General features: G+C 48.7%; 1 protein-coding gene across 2 annotated transcripts in view; it reads right to left on the bottom strand.

Annotated features, from left to right (window-relative positions):
- MON2 (MON2 regulator of endosome-to-Golgi trafficking) overlaps nt 1-20656 on the bottom strand; it is a 1036128-nt gene that overhangs the window by 427259 nt on the left and 588213 nt on the right. For both annotated transcript variants that reach the window (XM_085653355.1, XM_085653354.1), the window contains exons 16-20: nt 10486-10590; nt 10304-10384; nt 10143-10216; nt 9964-10054; nt 9636-9737 (exon numbers count right to left, since the gene is read on the bottom strand). In XM_085653355.1, the coding sequence (XP_085509481.1) occupies nt 9636-9737; nt 9964-10054; nt 10143-10216; nt 10304-10384; nt 10486-10590 (453 nt within the window). The remainder of the gene's footprint in view (nt 1-9635; nt 9738-9963; nt 10055-10142; nt 10217-10303; nt 10385-10485; nt 10591-20656) is intronic.

Here is a 20656-nt window from a genome sequence, read left to right as displayed (position 1 = left end):
GACAATGCGTCCCTCTTGGTGGCCATTACAGAGGTCAGAGACACACTAGATGCTAAAATCAGTGCGGTTGGGTCAGGGGTCTAATTTCTTCTCCAGGACCTGAGAAAGGCAGTAGATCGCATTACCGAGGCGGAGGCACGTGTGTCTTCCATTGAAGACACAGGGACTACCTTACAACAGCGCGTTAGTAAACTAACAGCGATATCGCAAGAACAGTCATCCCTGGTGGAAGATGCGGAAGGCTGTGCTAGACGCAACAACCTTCGTTTCGTGGGCTTCTCGGACGGTTGCGGGGCTAACTCAATGAACCGCTTCCTTACCCAATGGCTCAAAGATCTCCTGCCAAATGTGTTATCCACCTGCTTTGTGGTAGAGAGAACCCATCGAGCGCTGACAAAGAAGAGGTACATGGGCGGCCCAACTAACGCACGCGACGGAGGGATTTCAATATTTGGGCATCTTTATGTCTTCTTGCCCAAAGACCTCATGGGCCCGAAACATTAATCCACTTCTTACCGGCCTCTGAGATGAGACATCAATATGGTCGTCTCTTCCCCTCTCACAATATGGGCGTTCAGCAATTTTTAAGATGGTCTCCCTCCCCAGAGTGCTGTATCGCCTGCAGAACTTCCCGTACCACATACCGCGATCATGCTTTGTGCAAATAAATGCCGTACATAACAAATTCTTATGGGGCGGTCCGAGTGGCGCTGCAGACCTGCACGCAATCGACTTACTTCGGTGGCAGATGTCTACTCTTACTATGCGGCTTCCCATTTATTGGTCATTAATGAATGGCGGTATAATACACCAATGGACCCGGCGTTCGCAGTAGAGCATGCAGCGATGGAGGGGGTTCCCCTTCTTCAGCTGCTGTACAGTGCACGGAGCCAAGATTTCATGCCTCCGGCTAGCAGAACGATGGTTCGGCTCTGGAGATATACGGTCCGGCGGATGGGGTGGCACGGGCACTTGACCCAGGAATCTCCCTTATGGCATGGCACCCACCTGCGCCAGGTGACGGCTCTGCCGAGATTCCACAAGTGGGACCTGGTGGGCATATCTATACTTGGGGATGTAATATGGGGCACTACCTTAAAGTCTTTTCAACAGTTACAGGCAGAATTCCAACTACATCAAACGCAATTTTACAAATATTTCCAATTGAGTCACCCCCAGGCTTCTCACCCTGGACAGCCTTCCAGAGTTTCACCCTCTCGAGGGCTGCCTCCTCATGGGAAATTTGTAAGGTCATAAAGTCTGACAGATTTATCAGACGTTTACAACTCATGCCACCATGACACTAGACAAGACTAGAGGGGCATGGCAAGAGGATATACTAGATCTAACCAATGACAACTGGGCTGAAGCTATAGCTAGCCACCGGGGTGTGGCAGTGTCCTCTAGATACCATCTCATCCAATTCAAATACATTAATCGAGTTTATTATACGTGACTCTGTCTTTGGAGGATGGGGGTTATCCCATCCGCAAGTACTTATGTTGCGAAAAAGAGGAGGGAACATTTATGCACACTGTCTGGAGTTGCACGGCTATACAGCCCTTTTGGCGTAAAGTTTCGGCTTGTCTAGGAGAGGTTGTCCTGGGATCGCACACATGACCCTAGATTATTTGTACTCCACAGAACTGATGGTATAGGGGGGAACCTATATAAGCAACACCTACTCTTCCTGGCCCTCACTATTGCTAAGCGCGATATTGCTCAGTTGTGGAAAGGGACTTCCTCTCCAACGTTAGGGAAATGGTGAAAAGAACTGGACAGATGCATGGGTTTGGAGATTGCGGTGTTTCAGGCGCACAGCTGCCCCCAGAAACATAGGAAAATATGGCCCGATGGGCTACATATCGGGGTATTGATCTACCCCCTACCAGACCCCTTGATGAGTAGGTTCCCTCATACATCTTTGGCCATGTTACACTGTACACAGCATTCGCACTGTTACTTACATGGGTACTCATCCACGCACTCGAACCGTAAGGGGAATGGAACTGTCTGCGCAAAGTTTTGTTGTTATGTAAACATTTGTAGTCAATGTTTATTTATATGCTTGGTACTTTGGCATTATCCTGTCTTTAACATGTGAATGTCGGGCCACTGCACAGAAGGTACCATTAAAAGTCAATAAAATAGGTTTACAAAAAAAAAAAAAAAAAGAGTCAAACGAATATGTGCTGCCAGCAATTCTGTGCATCAGACCCCCTTTTAAAGAAATTATTGGATTTATTTTTATACTTTTATTACACTGCTGTTTTTAAAGATACAAAATGAAAAAGCAACACACGCCTTTACAAAGGCATTCCTTTTTCTTTATTTGAAGAGTTTTTCTCTCTCGTTTTCAAGAGTTCCGATATTACGCCCATGGTCGTGACTATGCAGTGTTGCATTATGATGCTTCTTTTTGATCCAAATTTTCTGTAGTGTACATCACAAGCAATGCACTGAAGGACCATACAAATTAGGCAACGGAGAGAATTTTATTGTGTTAGTTCTCACTCACTGCTGCATGATGCCAGGCTCCCGCTGCAGAGAACCTAGCACAGGAGTTGCCCCAAAGAAGAGAAAAAAGACAAAGAGGAAGAGCAAAGAGTCAATTTACCAGTTTGACTTGTTCAGCACTAACTAATTGGTTAATGTGATCTCACGTTTACCATACAATGTCCCAGAAGGTCATGGGATCTAGTTCCAAAACAGGTGTGCATATAATCAGGGATTTAAAATTGTATCTTTTTCAGAGCAGGGTTTGGCCAGTAGATAGTGGCAGACTTGAGTCTAGATGCAGATTGGACCTTACTTCTTGGTTGTCCTGTGAATTTGGAAGGCCTGCAAATCTATTCTACTGGTAACACGAAAACAAAGCGAGACCTTCAAAATGGTGGTGATATGCATTAACTGTCCAGCCCAATAGATTTTCAAAAATGAGATTTCTTTGGTGCACCCCAAAAAAATTATTTCCTAAAATATTTGGGGGGAGAAACAAAAAACAACAATACAGCACTTTTGATCTTTGTACACAGGCATTTCATAGAATGCCAGCAATGGTTGTGTACGTACATGCATACCGATCCAGGACTACCTTGCATAAACAATGCCTTCAAAGAGAATAGACAGATGTATGTAAAGACCCCATTATCCCAATTGGTTCATCCGTTTGCCCTATATCTTTTTGTGTTTGGCCTGGCATCCCCTGGCCTCAAAGAAGGGTTTCTCCTGGGCGGAGCACCAATCTACCCCTCTGGGCCATTTAGCTACTCTTGGGGGGGTCAGGTGATGCCCATGTCACAGCGATGTTGCGTTTCGTCACCATGGTGGCCGTCCCGAAGAATAGTTTATCTGTTAGGGGCCCGTCTAAGTCATCCATGTCTCCCAAGTTAAGTGTAGGAGATTGTGGGGCACCTGCCAGCCCAGGACGTGTGTGAGTTCGGATTCTATTTTATCCCCGTATGTTGTAAGTCGGGGACAGGACCAGACTATGTGGTAAAATCCGCCGGCTGCTGTTCGCAGCGTATGCATTCAGGTGAAGTACGCAAACCTGCCTTGTGAAAGCGCTCCAGGGTGAGATAGGCGGTATGACAATAGTATAATTGGATTAGGCGGAGTCTGGCAGAAGTGGTGATGGTCTTGGGGGCCATAAGGACATCTCACCAGCCCTCTTTCTCCAGGGGGCCCAGCTTTCCCTCCCACCGGTGCCTGAGCGGGTCAAGCGTTTAGGGCCATTATTGGTAAGGGTGCAACATATCCTTGATACTCCTCCCTTCCCCAGGTTCCTCTTAATGACTTGTGCCTCTAGTGGACTAAACTCAGGGAGCGTGGTTCCTGTTGATATGTGGGCATTGAGGGCCTGTCGCAGCTGCAGGTATTTGTAAAATAGCGATGCGTGGAGGGTATAGCGCCTGTGCAGGTCTTGGAACGTCCTAATGTGGTCTCCCGCCCATATGTCGCCCAGTTGTGATATTCCAATGTGATCCCGTCTTTTGAAATCCTCTAGTGCTGCCACTTCCTCCAGCCATACACACTGCCAGAGAGGTGTTTGTCGACTCAATTGGTTGTCCCATCGTGTAAGTCACAGGGCCGAACGCCAGGCTATTAGGATCGCCCGAGTGACTGCCAGCATCGCTCTAGGTACCGGACAACTGTACAGGATGGCTTGGATTCGGGAGAACTCCATGTCTCTTGTTTCGGTTATGTGAGGCGGGTCAGACCAGTCCCCGGTGAACCAATCATGAAGGACAAGCAGCCGAGTGGCTAAGTAGTATAGGTAAACATCAGTCATGCCCATACCTCCATCGAAAGGAGGGATTCGGCAACGGGCGAGGGCTATACGTGGTCTTGCCCCTCCCCGCAGTAACCTAGTGCTCATGCTGTCTACCTCCTTTGTGGGAAGTGGAAGGGGGTGTTTTGAATAATATATAAGAAATGGGGGAGGATCATCATCTTGAATAATGCCACCTTCCCAAGTGGGTTAAGTGGTAGGGTTTGCCAGCGCCGAAGGTCTTCTTTGGCCTTCTTGACAAGTGGGGTAATGTTTAATGCCCATTCTAGCTCGGGGAGAAGAGCAACCCATATGCCCAGGTATACGACTGTCGCCTACTGGGAATGGTTGATTGACAATCAAAGCACTCCCTAGAGAGGTGGAGGGGTACAAGGGTCAATTTTGCCGGGTTGAGTCGGAGGCCTGAAACTTTCCCAAAGACCTGCAGGGCTCGAAGACATCTAGGGCCAGAGCGGGCCGGGTCCGCCAGGAAGAGCAGGACGTCATCCGCATAGAAGGCAATTTTGTGGTGACTCCCCCAGGTTCAACCCTGGACCAAATCAGCAGCCCAAATAAGGCACGCCAAGAGCTCCATTGCTAGCGCGAATAGGAGTGGTGAAACGGGACTGTCTTGTACCTCTGTGGATTGGAAATATCTCTGAGAGGACCCCATTAATGAGTACTCTAGCTCTAGGGTTGGAGTACAGGACCCGGTCGAAACGACAGAAATGCGGACCCAGACCCACCATTGTTAGTACATCCTCTAAATAAAGCCAATCAACTTTGTCGAAGGCCTTTTCAAAGTCGACAAGGAGAAGTGCTAGATAGGGGTGAGAACTTGACGGTTCGCAAGACCCAGGTGAAGGCGCCACAAGCAGTGTATAGTGCTGTGTGCCGGCATGAAGCTGCATTGGTCCGGGTGAATCAGTTTACTAAGGAATGGGCGTAGGTGCTGGGCCAGGACCATGGCGTATATCTTAACCTCAGTATTGATTAATGAAATCGGGCGATATTCTGAGCAGGCTGGCAAGGGTGGTTGGGTCTTGGGGATAACCACTATGGTTGCTACGTCTGTTTGAGGGGGAAATGCCCCAACTTCTGTGGCGTATTGGAATTGTTTGGAGAAATGAGGGACCAGTAGGTCTTGGTAGGCGGCATAGTATTCCTGTGGAAATCCCTCTGGGCCCGGCGTTTTCCCGGATGCGAGAGAGGAGATTGCATTATTTATTTCTTCTGGGGTAAAGGGAGGTCCAGGCCGCAAGCCTCGGAGTGCGTAAGGCAGGGGAGATTGACTTTTCCTTGGTCTAGGTAGTCAGGAAGGGAGGTCTCCAGCCTACGTGCTGAATATAAGCGGGCATTGTAGTCATCAAACGACTGCGCGATCTCGGCTGATGTGTGTTGAATGGTTTCGGAGGGGTCGTGGACTTCAGGGACAATTCGGTTTGCCCGGGGGTACAACGCCAACCTATGTAGCAGTTTCCCGCTCTTGTCGCCCCAGCAATACACTCGGGCAACAGAGGAACATCATAGCAACTTAGCCGAGTCCAGCGAAATCGGTTTAATCTCTTCGCGCAGAACCGCAAGCTGTCTGTCTTGTGCTTCTTCCGGAGCCCTGGTGAGGTCAGTCTCTAGACGGGTTGCTTGTTCTGGGTCAGCTATTCTGGGACAATCGTTGTGCCCAGAGCTGGCCTCTGGCTACTCCTCGGATGGTGGCCTTACTTGCCTCTCAAAGGGTACTCGGGGAGGGAACTGAGTCTAGATTGGTGAGGAAGTATTGGCGCAATTATTTTCCTATAATTTTTTCAAATCTGTTTTGTAGGAACCAGGCGTTTAACTGCCACATCGGTTGCAGCGTGTCAGGGGTTTCGCCTAGGCGCAGGAGTAGGACTGAGTGGTCTGAAATTCCTTCAAGAAGGATAGTAATGTCAGCTATTCTATGGCACTCGGGGCGGGCATGGAGATCATATCGATTCGCGCTTGGGTGCAGTGTGCCACCGAGGTGTGTGTGTAGTGGGGGTTCGAGGGTTCCAGGTTCTCCAGACATCGCAGAGACCCAAAGTGGCCACCCTGTCAACGATTTCTTTTGCGTGTGCTATCCTAGTAGGACAGGGTGTGCCCATAGTGTCAAGCGTAGATTGCACAACTGCATTAAAATCGTCCCCTAATACCGTCTGTCCCAAGGGCAGGGTGGAGATGAGGTCAGTGAGTTGTCTTAGTGATGGCGAGTGTGTGGCGGGTGGGACGTATATGGATATCAATTTGAGGGTGTTTCCTTCCAGTGTTCCAGATATGGTTATGAACCGTCCTTTTCAGGTCTCTATTGACGTGGGTGGGGACAAAGGGAAGGCTTCGCCGTAGTAGGATTGCTACCCCCCGAGAGCCTCTGTCAAAGCCTGAGTGCCATACCCTGTCAAATCCGTAGCGTGTGAGGAAGGAATATTGGGTCCCCAGGAAATGGGTCTCCTGGAGCAAGAGGACGCCAGGGGCATGTCGTTGGGCATACTTCAAAACTGCTGTACGCTTGCCTTGATATGATCAAGCAACCCGTTGACATTCCACAATAGGACTCGGAGGGAACTGCCCCTATGGGCTGCGTGCGTCATGAGAAATGTGCGGTCTGCGGGAGTCATGGAGCATTAGCCCACAGGGGGCCTTTTGCAGGGTTTTGGGAGGGTGTGGTTCTATTTCCCGTCTCGTGGCGTTCGGGGTGGAGATGCATGCATGGCAATCATGTTAGAGTGCTGTGAGGAGCGGACGAAAATAATAACAGTACAAAACACAAATCTAAACATTGGGCAATGGTCCTGGCCCCCACCTCCCATCATCTTCTACCGTAGAAAGGCAGGATTCCGCCTCCGAGTTGCGGCATTACGGAGGTCCTGCCGGATGAGGGCCATGTCTACCCGAACGTCGTCGATCTTACCCTCAACCAAGGTTTGGAACGTGCTGCTCGCCTGCAGGATTGCAGTAAGGTCACCCCCAGGGAGGGAGAAGTCCCCGCGGCTCCCTCTGTCAGGCTGGTCTCATTCGTGGTGAATTTGTTTTGCGTTTGGGTAGTGGAGGACTTAAAACCTCGGTCTTTTCCCATAGCGAGTGGCAAAAAAGTACTTAACAGGTCGAGCAATGATGATTCCTTGGCCTGGGCTCAATCAGCCAGAGGGCTGGGGATCCGTTCTCGAGATGTTATGATAGGAAGGGTTGAACTCGCCGTTCTGCGGTTGGGGTCTGCAAATACTGGGGCCCCCTAGGGCTCTTGATCAGCCAGCAGGGTTCTGCAGTCCATGTGAGTGGCCTCTAGGCCTGTGGGCGACAATGGTAAGGTGCTCCCGGTCAGGCAATCTGGTTCGAGGATGCCTCTGCTGGGATCGAAGTGGTCTTGTTTAGATCCCTGGGTGAAAGTAGGGCTTGGACTTCCAATTAGGGCACGCGTCCGGTCCGCACGGCGGCTGCGGCAAAGTTCCATATCAGGGTCCCCAGAGACTGCAATGGTCCCCCGCAGTATAATCAGGTTGGGGGTCGGGGGGGTTCCCGGGAATCCAGAACGGGTGAAGGCTTCAGCTTGTGAGAGACTACTTGTTGGCACCCTCTCCCAAAATCCAGTTCAAGGGCCCGGCTCACCTCAGTGGTAATGCGTGGAATCAGTGCCCCTAGTCCCGATGTTGTCTACATCATACCCAACGGCCTATTTGGCAGTTCTCTCACTACGGGCTCTGAGGTGGGGGGATCCTGCGTCAGGAGGAAGAAGTGCGTAGTCCCCACTGCCTCAGGTGTTCATGTAGGCAGGGCTCGGTGTGTTAAATGTGCCTCTGAGAGCAGCAGATCCAGGTCCGCCGCCAGCCCATACAGATCCATCCGGGGGCCCTGATCCACCCCAACCAGATCCAGAGGACGACGAACCGAGTTGGACCCGAGGCACCTCCCCGAGTCACCCCCAGGAGAGCGGGTGGCATGGGGGGCAGAATGTAAAGCAGGAGTACTTCTTCTCGGGCTGCCACCCGGTTTCAGTCTGAGGTTGAAAGGCCCAAGCGAACCATGTCCTTCAGAGGGCCCCACAGTGTGTGCTTTTGCGCAGGCCCGGGGGAGGAGGCCTCAAGGGTCGATGGTAGGCAGTCGATGCTGAAGTGAGCTGCGGGTCGTCCCGGCACTGCTTGTCGTCAAGAGGTCTGCAAGGAGGGCGCCAGGCAGCTGTATTTACCGGGCCCCGGCCACTCCTCCGCGGGTTATCTCCAGCCTCCTCGGGGCTTCACAGAGACGGGGTCAGGCCCGCCATGTTGTGCAGCGGCTCTTCAGGCCGTAGGAGGAGAGGGCGAAGATTAGCGGAAGGTGGGTGCCACAGGGTCTTCGGTCACTTCAGGGTGATGGCGCCGCAGCAGGGGATAAATATCTGTCAGTGGGGAAAGGATTGGGCGGTCGAGGGCTGAGGATTTCGGAGCGGATGAAGGAGGGGTCCGGAGCACTCTTAGAGTGACCGCCATCTTGACGCTCCCTCTTTTATAAATTATTTTAACCGTGAAAAGTGTAGACAAGCTCCTTGCCCTGATAAAATCCTTTCTTTGAGCGAATATAATTAAAGAACAGTGCTCACAGTTCCTCGGCCCAGTTCTGCCTGTGCTGCTGCATCCCTCTTGCTCTTGTTTTCTCCTAGCTTTTCACTCGTTTTAACTGCTTTCTCCTAGCTTTTTCCCCTGTAATTTGAATGACTTCTAACTTGCTTTTCCCTCGTTCTCACTGTTTTCTTCTGCTTTTCCCGTTTCTGTGTACTTTCTCCCTGATGTTCCCTCATTTTCACTGCTTTCTCCTTGCTTTTGCCCGTTTTTGTTTGTCTTTTTGCTTTTCTCTCCTTTTCACTACACTATCCCCTCCGTTTTTGTGTGCCTTTTCCTTCCTTTTCCCTCGTTTTCACTGCTTTCTACTTGCTTTTTCCTCTGTTTTTGTGTGCCTTTTTCTTGCTTTTCCCTCATTCTCACTGCTTTCCCCTACTTTTCCCTTGTGTTTTGTGTGTCTTCTCCTTGCTTTACCCTTGTTTTCACTGCTTTCTCCTTGCTTTTCCCCAGTTTTTTGTGCAGCCTCCCCACACACCTCTGGACCACAACCTCACTTCCGGAACTCGGAAGTGTCCTTAATACTCAATTGTTCAAATAAGCCTTTGGGACCTGCAAGCGCCAGGATACACTGTTGGGCAATTAGCCACGCTTTACAAATCCTGACTGATTGATTGACAGAGAAATAGAGTGGCACATTTTTATTTTTGGATTCATTCATTAAACAAATAGTGAATAAGGTGAGCAGCACATACACCTACGTTTTGTGACTGAAAGTAAAAATATTATTAAGTAACTCTACATATATGACATCATGCACTCACTTCAAGAAGGTGTCCTGTAAGAGGTCGCCACAGTATCTCTATCCGATGCATATTGACTATTCCCGTTTCAAGCAACTTAGCAACTGCAAAAAGTGATGGTTCCTAAATAAATGTGACAATAAAATGAAAATATTTTCATGTGAGATTTCAAGTGAAGTTTTTCTTAACTATTAATTCAGACTTTTCTGTGCCACAACTTTACCATTTAAATTTTAAGAACAGTAGAATTTTTTAAGATAAATATGTGGCTGGCAAAACCAAAAACACAAATATTAAACATATGCAACCATACCCAATGCAATCTAACCATACTGTAGATAATCTATACCTTATTGTTGCTATATGCCATATCCATAGCTTCAAGAGATAATGAGCACAGGGCATTTATTAAATGGTGCAGAGAGACATCATCCAGGAACCTGAAAAAATATCAGATGCGCAATAAAACCAAACTGTCTATAAAACAGAGATACACTGTCACACATGTATTTGGAGATGTATACTTACTGTGAACTTTCAAAAAGTCTTGAAAGAATATTGGCAATTACGGGCAAATCAGTCATGACTGCTGTCGTCAAAACCTCGGAAAGAAAGAAAGCAGTGCGTGGTGTATAAGAGTGTATACAGGAGCTAGATCACAGCATGTTAAATACGTGAATGATGCTTACTGTGCTTGGTCCTTCCACTGCCCTCCCAGGCTTCAGGGCGCCCCCAGGGCATGGCTTTAGTCCTAGTATCCAAACCAGATGCTGAAATATGTAAGAAACTTTTAGAAATAACGAGGAAGTGGGAATGACGTTCAATAAGAATTCTATGAAACTATTCATATACCAAATTGCCGTGTCTCTACCTGTAGCGTAGCAAGAACAAGTTGCCATGAAGTCCCAAGGAAAGCACCATGACAGTGAGCCAAGTTAAGCAAAGTCCTCATGCACTGAATGTTTTTGGACGTCAACTGCATAAAAAAGAGGTCTAAGTTACATTTATGTTTTGAATCCATTTTTTACAAACGTAAAACAGAGAACACATGAAATAAAAATAAAAAATTAAGAATTGTTGGTTGCGATGTGAAAAATATATGTGTGGGCATGGCAATATAATTCCACCAGGGAAAATACTAGAAGACACTTAAGCGATGACACCCCAGACAGAAGCACGATAGTTATCAGAAGTGAACAAGTGATTTAAGTTAGGTAACAGTTTTTCAGATAGATACTCTATTTTGAAGCAGACTGATCATCTGTAACAATATTTAAATAGTAGTAAAATATGTATTTCCAGACGGAATCGCTGCTATGAAACGGTGTACCGATTCTAGAAAAGTGCTGTATTTGCTCATTGCACAAGTGAGTAGCTAGTAAGGGTTGGGGTGCGTAGGAGCTGCAAACTGAATTAAATACATATTAATAAACTGTGTTCATAAATTAATCATTTCAAGTACAGTTCTGCAAAACATTCCACAGCCTTTGCCAACTCCTCCTGTGAAATAGACTTTAAATCTTTCTAGTTTTGCTTGCTATTTCACAGTTTCCAACTAAATACCTAACCAAAAATCTTAGTCTTGAAACCCTAAACTTCCATAAAACAATCAAATTCAGACAGCCATAACTGAGGTAGCTGGCGACCCCTCCCCCACTAAAAATACACAAGAGCTTTAAGCAAGAAAACTGGCTATAACCCCTCTACCCAGAACCCCTCCGCCTCAAAAACAAAGAATACAAGGACATTGGACATCTTTGAGGCTAAATCTTCCTTCTTCATATCTTAACTTAATCTAGCTAAAAATCATCCGAAAAAGATCTTCGACATTGCCTAAAAACTACTCAATTCACAGAAATCTCCCACTGTTAAAATAAACAAAAACAACTGCAAAAAACACTCCACATTATTTGAAAACAAATTAAAATCAACTGAACTTTCACTAGCCACAAAAATCTTAGTCACCTATTAATACTTACGTTGCAAAAATTCAGAGGTGTCATCTTTCTTCAAAGAGATGATTCAAAAAGGCATTACGATTATAAATGCTAGCCTCAAACCTTCCATTCATTTTGCTAATCCTATCTCCGCGCTTATTCTCAAAGACTAAAGGCTTTTTATCACACCTTGCCTGACGAATGTGGTAAACATTTTATTATATGAAATAGTGACTAACTACTTTAAATCGCTCCCGCGGGGAGACTTCCTGCTTCATGCGGCCCTGGTGGCGAGCCTCCAGAGGCATTGGAACGTGGGACTGTCGGAACCGCCGACTGCCGCGGGTTGCCAATATGTAGTGATGGCGGCGGGGACGGCTAAGGACATCACTTGCCTCTATCGCCGGCTGTCGACGGAGAGCCTCCTCCCCCTGGGCGCCCTGAGGGAAAAGTGGGAAGCGGACCTAGGGAAAGAGATCCCTGAGTCCACGTGGTCCACGCTGGTGCGGAGGGCCTGGAAGGGAACGAGGAATGCCAGGTTCCAGTTAGTCCAGTTTTTTACGTTACACAGGGCATACCTGACACCGGCCAAGATACTGCGATATTTCGGGGGAGCGCACTCTCAGTGTCCGCGGTGCGGGGTGGACGGTGCGGACTTTCGACACATGTTTTGGTCCTGTACGCAGTTGGGTGACTACTGGGAAGCAGTGGTGGATTGCTTGAACCAGGTCACGGATCGCTCCATTGCCCCGGATATGGGGACCTGTTTGCTGCTTTGGTTCCCCCACACTCGCCGCACGAAGGTTACTAGCAAATTTTATGATCTGGGGTTGATAATGGCCAAGAGGGAACTGACTCTGCACTGGAAATCCCGGGGGGGACCTAACTTCCTGCGCTGGAGATCGGCGTTGGCGCGTTGGGCAGGGGCTGAGGGCACGCTCCGGGTGCAACTGGCCCTCCGGCGAGATGACGAAAAGGCGCTGGCGACGGCCCGGGCATGGGAAGCGTTGGTGGTAGAACTTCAGGGGTTGATGTCCGAGACGGGGGCTGAGGAGAGCGGGTCTGACGGGCAGGAGGTAGTGGAGAGCGGGGAGTAGAAGAGGCGAGACGGCGGGCCCTGACCGCCTACACTTTTGGCTGGGCTAGCTGGAAGGTCCTGTTGGTTTAGGGAGAGGCTGGGCTCCTGTATTTTATTGACCAGGGAGGGGGGACACATCGAAAGTGGGACCGGGGTGGGAGATGGGGGCACACTGACAGAGGGTGGGAGAGGGGGGGTAGGGGACCGGGTGGGAAGGTTGAGCCATCTTCAGGAGAGTCGGGGATGCTGTTACATGTGTGGTATTTCCTGGACGGGTGGGGATTGAGAGTTGATTATTGTCTTGTTGTGTTGGAAAACAATAAAAAATGTTTCAACAAAAAAAAAACTACTTTAAATCAGGCCCAGTGACTTCTGCCCATGATAGTACCGGAGAAGCAGTATCGTAGAGCGTCTCTGGGCTCCATGCCCGAATTATAGGGTTCAAGTATGTGGCAAATCATCTAAGAAAGGGCTGGTAGTGAAGGATGCTCAGAGGAACAGATTTGCAGCGATCCACACATAGGATGCCCACGAAATGTGCAGTCACCATGGAGGATAAGCTGTTTGAGACCCTAAACAAGGCAGCGGACTGGGCAGAAGCCGCCCTCGGCCTCTGCCAAAGGAGAGGGGTGGCTGGAGGAATCTCAGATACAACTTGAGTGATTGCAGTGACATTGTCCACAGGTGAAACAGGGAAAATGGTACATGAGGGTGCTAGAAGAGAGACATTTGTGCAGTGATTTGGTGTGTGGAAGACCGCAATAGAGAATAATTATGAGAAAAAAATGACGGGTGAGCCCCGTTAGCAATTTGCTGTCAGTACTTCTAGGAGAGGAAGATCTTGCTGCTGCTGTGTGAGGCCCTAATCCTGGTACATTGGGCAATGGTGGACCTAATCTAGCAAGCGGTGGGTAATAGAAGTAAGCAGGCCGTGGGAAACGAGAGAGCATGAGCAAAACAGCTGGTCAAAGTTGCTCAAGACTGCTGTATCACCACCCCTTAGAATTTACCCCGATGCAACAATGTCAAGAGGGGAGACATCAAAATTCCTAAAATTGACAGAAGAAAGTGATAGTGACTCTGAAAGTTCGATCATGGCAGCGCAAAAATCTGTACCCCTAGCTAAAGAAGACTTAAAAACGTTTCTGGTGGATCTGCAGCCCCACCAGAGGGATCCTTCACAAAGGGGGTGGAAGCCCTGAAGGCCACCCTCAGATACGGTGGTACTGAGAATGAACGTGCAGGCCATAAATCAGAGGCCAGAAGCAATAAAGTCTAGGCTGGAGTCATCAGCGTTCTTTAGAACAATTTTTGCATACATCGCTAGTCCATGTGGAATCGCAAATTACACATCCAAAATATAAATGTAAAGAGCTTAAAAAAAGTTGGGCGGGGGCGTGGCTAAGCGCAGACCGAAGATGGCTGCGTAGTGGGTTAGCTGCAGAGATCATCCCTGCCCCACGACTATCCTGAAACACCATCCGCTTCTCCAGACAACGGCTTTGGGGTTCGGAACAGTAGCTCCTAACCCGCCGTTCCGGAATCGCCGCGCAGGTTGGTGGGGGAAGATATCTGCCCCAGAACATTACGGCCTACAACAATCACAGAAGCTGGGGCCCACAGTGAATACGACACCGGAGGAGAGGTCCGACCGATCCGGCCCCTTTGTGTGGCGGCGCTGCCCTCTGGGGTGACCGCTGAAGCTCGGTGCCGGAGCTGTGATGGAGCCTTTCCCACCTGTGGCAGCAGCGGTGATTGCACCCACGCAACTGGCGCCTTCGCAATGCGCTGCAAGAAAGTAACGGAGGCCGGGCAGGTCTAACAGCATTGCTTGGCGGTGCCGGATGACCAAAGGTGCCGCCGCAACCCCCCGTCGCAACCTCAAGACCGAGTGCCTGCCACCCACGGCGTTGAGTTATAGACCGCGCGGCGCTCCCGGTGGGGCGCAGTCTTTGGGGCCGGCATAACACGCATCTGCCGCAACTTGGTTAAAGTTGGTGATGCGCATTTGCCTGATGTGGCCTCCCCCTGCTTGCCCCATTGGAGCCACTACTGCCACGCACTCTGCCTCATTGGTGGCCCAGCGCAGTACCTACCTGTCTCTTGGGGGGCTGGAGAGACCACTCCTGAGCATCTAGAGGGGACTTTGAGGGAACAGTGGCCCCCCTGTGTTTCCACTGAGATTCAGGCAGGAGGAGCTGTGGCGAGTGTCCCCTGGTCCAACATAAGACGACTGCTGGACAGACCAACAGAGGCGATCCCTGAAGCTTGTGACTCCCTTGGCAGCTTTGGCCCACCGTTCGATTGCGCCTTCTGGAGACTGATTGTGGAAGGCCCACCGCCCCCCGGGGAGCGGAAGCTATCAGGGGCCTGCGCACTGCAATTGAGGTCCTGGCCGACGAGTCTAACACATAAGAACTGTAGGGGGTGGCGCTTCGGCCCATACTGAGTGCCCTAGTCTGGTTGGCAACACACCTTGGCCATTACCATGGATCGCGTCCGGGGCACTGGCTCCCGTGGGTCGAAACAGGTCCAAGCAAACAAACTGGACCGCTACACAGTCTCCAAAGAGGCTCAGCAGGGCCGACTGTCCGTAGGTGCCGTTAAGGGGAGCCCCGGGGAAGATGAACTGGAGCCGTCACTTAAGGATGTCATGGCAGCCATTACTGGAGTCAAAACCTCCCTGGATACTGTGGCAATTGATGTCAATCTTATTAGGGCCGACCTTGGAAAACTTAACGAAAAAGTCAGGCAGGTAGAGATCACAACCTCTGGCCTCATCGATGACGTCTCGCAGCTACAAAGAGAGGTCCGCGAACTCTAGGACTCACGCACCCTCACAGATCTCAAGTTGGATGATTATGAAGGTCGACTTAGGTGCAATAATCTTCGCATTTTGGGAATTCCGGAGAAAACTGAGGGGCAAGCACCAGACCTATTTATTGAGGACCTTATCCTTAATCACCTCCAACCCAAGGGCCTCAGTTAGTTCTTTGTTATTGAACGTGCTCACAGGGTCCTGGGCGGCCTGTTCCAAACCGGGCGCTCCCCCGCAGCCCATGCTGGCTTGAGTCCTCAACTTTCGTGATAGAGATGTGATTGTCCAGAATTCTAGAACAGGGGCCCCCCTTCGCTACGAAAACACTAACATTTCATTCTTTCCGGATTTCACACAGAGGGTACAGAAACAGCAGCGTTCATTCCTTTCTGTGAAGCGTGACTTGAGGGAAAGGGGCCTGAAGTACTCGATGCTTTTTCCAGCACGCCTCCGGGTTGAGGTGGATGGGAGAGCGTGGTTCTTTGACCAACCGGAAGCAATTGCGGAATGGATTGAATATCGAAGTGCAAAGGGTCCTGTACATCGTGACGCTGGGGAACATGCAGACTCTCATCCTTCTTGAGATACGGACACGGAGCATGGCAGCCTGCCACTGAGTAATTTGGGACATGATGGAGGGATGGGCCGGGGAGGGTGTGACACAAGTGTTTGCATGCTGGGGCGGAGGATTACGTATGGCCTTCAGCCGCCTGTCTACTGGGGGCAATATGAGTACCATGGTTAGGGGCAGGGACGTGGAGCTCACTATCTGATCCCTCTTTCTTTATTTGAATTTTTCTCTGGGGCCACAGGCACTCTGCAAGTTTTTCATGGGCTGTTTTAAGCCCAGAGTACAGGGCAGCGGGGCGGGGGGCTGTTGGATTGGGGTGTGTTGTTTGTTGATTTGGTGCTATTTCTGTTACATTGGCATGGCTTATGCTTATGTCTTTCGGAACTTAACAGGGGGGGGTGCATGCGGAGGGTGGTTGGCTGTGTGCTGTGCAGGACAGACGTAGTGGGAGATAAAAACTTAAAAATTTTGAGTTGGAATGTTAATGGGTTAGGGGACAAAATCAAAAGAAGTGTTGTTCTTCAGTACATTAAGAGGCAAGCTCTTGATGTAGTTCTGCTCCAGGAAACTCACCTGGTCGGAAACCTATGTAAGGCAATGCATGGGGGGGGATATAAAATGGTCGCACACTCTGGGTTCACCACAGGTTCCAGTGGGTTAGGTATCATGACAAGAAATGCGTTTCCACTAGCGGTGAATTCCACCTGGGCAGACGATAGAGGCAGGTACGTTGGTATCACCGGGACGTGGGAGGGCCGGGTGCTTACCCTCATGTCCATTTATGTCCCTCCAGGCTTGCAGAACACAACGTTCGCTAACGTGGGTGCGGCCCTGCTCACCATTCCAGTGGGGCTCTTTCTTTATTTGAATTTTTCTCTGGGGCCACAGGCACTCTGCAAGTTTTTCATGGGCTGTTTTAAGCCCAGAGTACAGGGCAGCGGGGCGGGGGGCTGTTGGATTGGGGTGTGTTGTTTGTTGATTTGGTGCTATTTCTGTTACATTGGCATGGCTTATGCTTATGTCTTTCGGAACTTAACAGGGGGGGGTGCATGCGGAGGGTGGTTGGCTGTGTGCTGTGCAGGACAGACGTAGTGGGAGATAAAAACTTAAAAATTTTGAGTTGGAATGTTAATGGGTTAGGGGACAAAATCAAAAGAAGTGTTGTTCTTCAGTACATTAAGAGGCAAGCTCTTGATGTAGTTCTGCTCCAGGAAACTCACCTGGTCGGAAACCTATGTAAGGCAATGCATGGGGGGGGATATAAAATGGTCGCACACTCTGGGTTCACCACAGGTTCCAGTGGGTTAGGTATCATGACAAGAAATGCGTTTCCACTAGCGGTGAATTCCACCTGGGCAGACGATAGAGGCAGGTACGTTGGTATCACCGGGACGTGGGAGGGCCGGGTGCTTACCCTCATGTCCATTTATGTCCCTCCAGGCTTGCAGAACACAACGTTCGCTAACGTGGGTGCGGCCCTGCTCACCATTCCAGTGGGGCTCTTAGTAATAGGGGGCGACTTCAATGCAGTGGTATCAGGTACATTGGATAGATATCCCCCCCATGAGGTGAGGCCTTCGGCTCGGTGGTTACCTGACTTTCTTGATGCAATGGGACTGGTTGATGGATGGAGACTATACCATCCAGACCAGATACAACACACCTTTCACTCTGGGGTGCACCAGTCTTTCCCGTCTAGACTATATTGTCTTGTCCCTGCCGCACAAGCCACTTACATAAACGAAGTTAAACACTTAGCTAGGGGTATCTCCAACCACTCGCCCCTCTAGGTCCATCTGCTCGGGCACGGTGGGGAGGTTAGCCCCCATTAACCCTTGGTACCTGCGGGACCCTTAGATTCGCAAAGACCTTATTAAGACCATCGACAAATATTTCTCTGACAATTTGGGATCTGTGTCCTCTTCCCAGACCTTATAGGAAGCATTTAAGACGGTGATACGGGGACAGGTGCTGTCTCTGACATCTGGCTCCAAAAGAGACAGGCAGAAGGAAGTGCTCGACCTTGAGTTCGACACGGGCGAATGTAAAAGGGGTTGCGGCCTCACCGGAACGTTCATGCACACCATCTGGGAATGCACATACATTAGTTCATACTGGCTCCAAATCCATGACAAAATCAACAAGGTGTTATGCGTCTCTCTCCGTCCGGAGGCGAGACGATGTATTTTGAATATTTGCGAGCCCACAGACCTGAACACTTCTCAAACGCTATGGGTCACAATTGGTTTCATGTTGGCCAAATGAAATATTGCTCAACTGTGGGGGGCGGCGCAACCGCCCACTCTGGAAGCTTGGGAAAAGAACATTGACTGGTGTATGTTTAGAGAAAAAGCTGTATATGTGGCAAGGGAGTGTCCTAGGAAATGGTCCCCTATCTGGAATCCGTGGAATGTATATAGAGGGGAGATCTGTGTACCGCCTCGAAGTATTGAACATGATGACCCGATATCCCCATGAAGTTCCTCTCTATGATGAAGTCAATGTAACCATCCACCCATGCGCACTGTAATGTGACACCTGCATGACCACCTGTCCTATATCGTTTTGCCGATGTGTGTTTCAGTAAAAAGATTTATAAAAAAAATAAAAAAGTTGCGCACAGATGACAGAGTGATGGCCTTTAACTACAAACCATCTTTACATTTATTTTGAAGGACAATGACAGAAGAGAAATAGTTATTGTCTTTGCGAACAGAGTGGAGAGAAAACTTGAAGGAACAGCTTTGAGACCGAAAGATGTAGTGTCAAAGTGACGAACTCTAGGGTGAAGGAAGCCATCATGAGGGAAGCCAGAAGCAACGGTGAGATCGAATGGGGGGTATTGAGGATTTTCTTGTACCAAGACCAGACAGCCAGTCTTCTTGAGAGGATCCGAGAAATTAATTTATTTATGCAGATCCTAAATTAAAAGAACTTTGTGTATTGATGGCTATAACCACTGCTCTGCAATTAGTTTGGAAATGGGTAGACTGTTAAATGACTAATGAGTAGTTGAACTTAGTAGGACTTAACACAGACAAGCCAGTGGAAAACAGGCAACTGACTCCTAACAGTGCCATTAAGTGGATCTAGGCCAATCGTCATCAAGTTCTCCCAGAATGCAAAGGCATAGATCAGCAAGTGGAAGGAGAGTATGATAAGCAGCACAAGCCAAGATCTAAGTTATGAGGTTTAAGTGAGTACGAGTTAGGGCTATAGGGCTCTATGAATTAATGGGCGAGAAGAAAACATTGGCGGGTTTAGAAAACTATATTTGCTGTTGTGGTTCAAAATTGGGGTATATAAGGGATATCTTTACATGTAGTTTGAGGTATTTGGTTCTGCAAAACGTCAGAGTGAGGTCCAAACGGCACCACAAAGATAAGATAATGTGTCTTAGGTCAGTCATCATGCTGACACCTGTTCAGAATAGAAGGAATTGCTGCTGGATTTTCAAAACAGTTAATGCATGAAATTGTTTGTTTTGCTGATCATGCTGATTTCAAGGGAACCCCGAGTAAGACAAATAGCCAATAATGCCAAAAGATCTCAAAGCACAGGGACTGTTGCATTTAGTATTAACCATGCCTGCCAGGCTGTTATGGCTGAATGTTAAGGGTATGGATCCCCCGAATTAGATCCTCAGATTGTAGGCTTATATAGTCTGACACAATCAAAATATTGATTTCCTGCAGGAGACTCGCCTACATCGACAAGATCAATTTAGAATGAAGCACAAAACGTACCCCACTTGAATTTGGGCCTCAGCATCCTTAAAACTGTAGGTGTAGCTATATTATGCAAGGAGGGGATGGACGTAGTGAACAGGCCTATAGTGAGAGATCCTGGTGGGAAGATTCGTACATCATCAGGTGGATATATTTAAAAGCACTCCTAAATAAAATTATCATGGGACCAGAGATGAACAGACAGATGTTGGATAGTTACTAGAGGTGACAATAACAGTAAATGGCCTTCAAACCCATTTAGACTACAAAGGGGGAATGAGCCAAGGGTGCCCCTTGTCACCACTCCTCTTTGACTTAGATGTTGAACGCCATGCAATACAACTGAGGAATCATGAAGGAATTAGTAGCCTAGCGTTTTGGGGAGAACTATACAAGATATGCTTCTTTGCTGATGGCACCCTGTTAACATTAACCAATCTGGATACTTCATTGGTGGAAGTATCGGCAGATTGCGAAAAAACATCATTTTAAAATAAATGTTCAAAACTGTGAAGGTTTAAACTTGACACAACCCAATGAACACATCCAACAACTTAAAGCCCACTACCCATGTAGATCTGCCTCAAAGTCAATAAGGTACCTAGGTCACTACATAACCAGAAAACTGGAGAAGAGGGCCTGTGCTAATTGTCCAGACCTTAAGAGAATGATCAAGGGAGATTCAGATATATGGAATCCCCTGTTTGTCTCCTAGTTGGACAGACTTCATGCCATTATGATAAACATTTTACCATGCCTACAATATTTGTTTCAGACTTTACTGGTGGCCATACCTTAGAGAGATGTTTAAGCCCTAGAAAAGAGACCTTCAGTCATTAATATGGGCAGGGTAGACCCTGTGTGTCAACGCTAAAATAATGAGGGCACTCAGAGAAAGAGTTGGAATGCC

This window comes from Triturus cristatus, chromosome 4_1 (genome assembly GCF_964204655.1).
Source record: "Triturus cristatus chromosome 4_1, aTriCri1.1, whole genome shotgun sequence".
NCBI lineage: Eukaryota > Metazoa > Chordata > Amphibia > Caudata > Salamandridae > Triturus > Triturus cristatus.
Note: the sequence above shows the minus strand (reverse complement) of the source record. Positions and strands in the feature narration are given on the sequence as shown.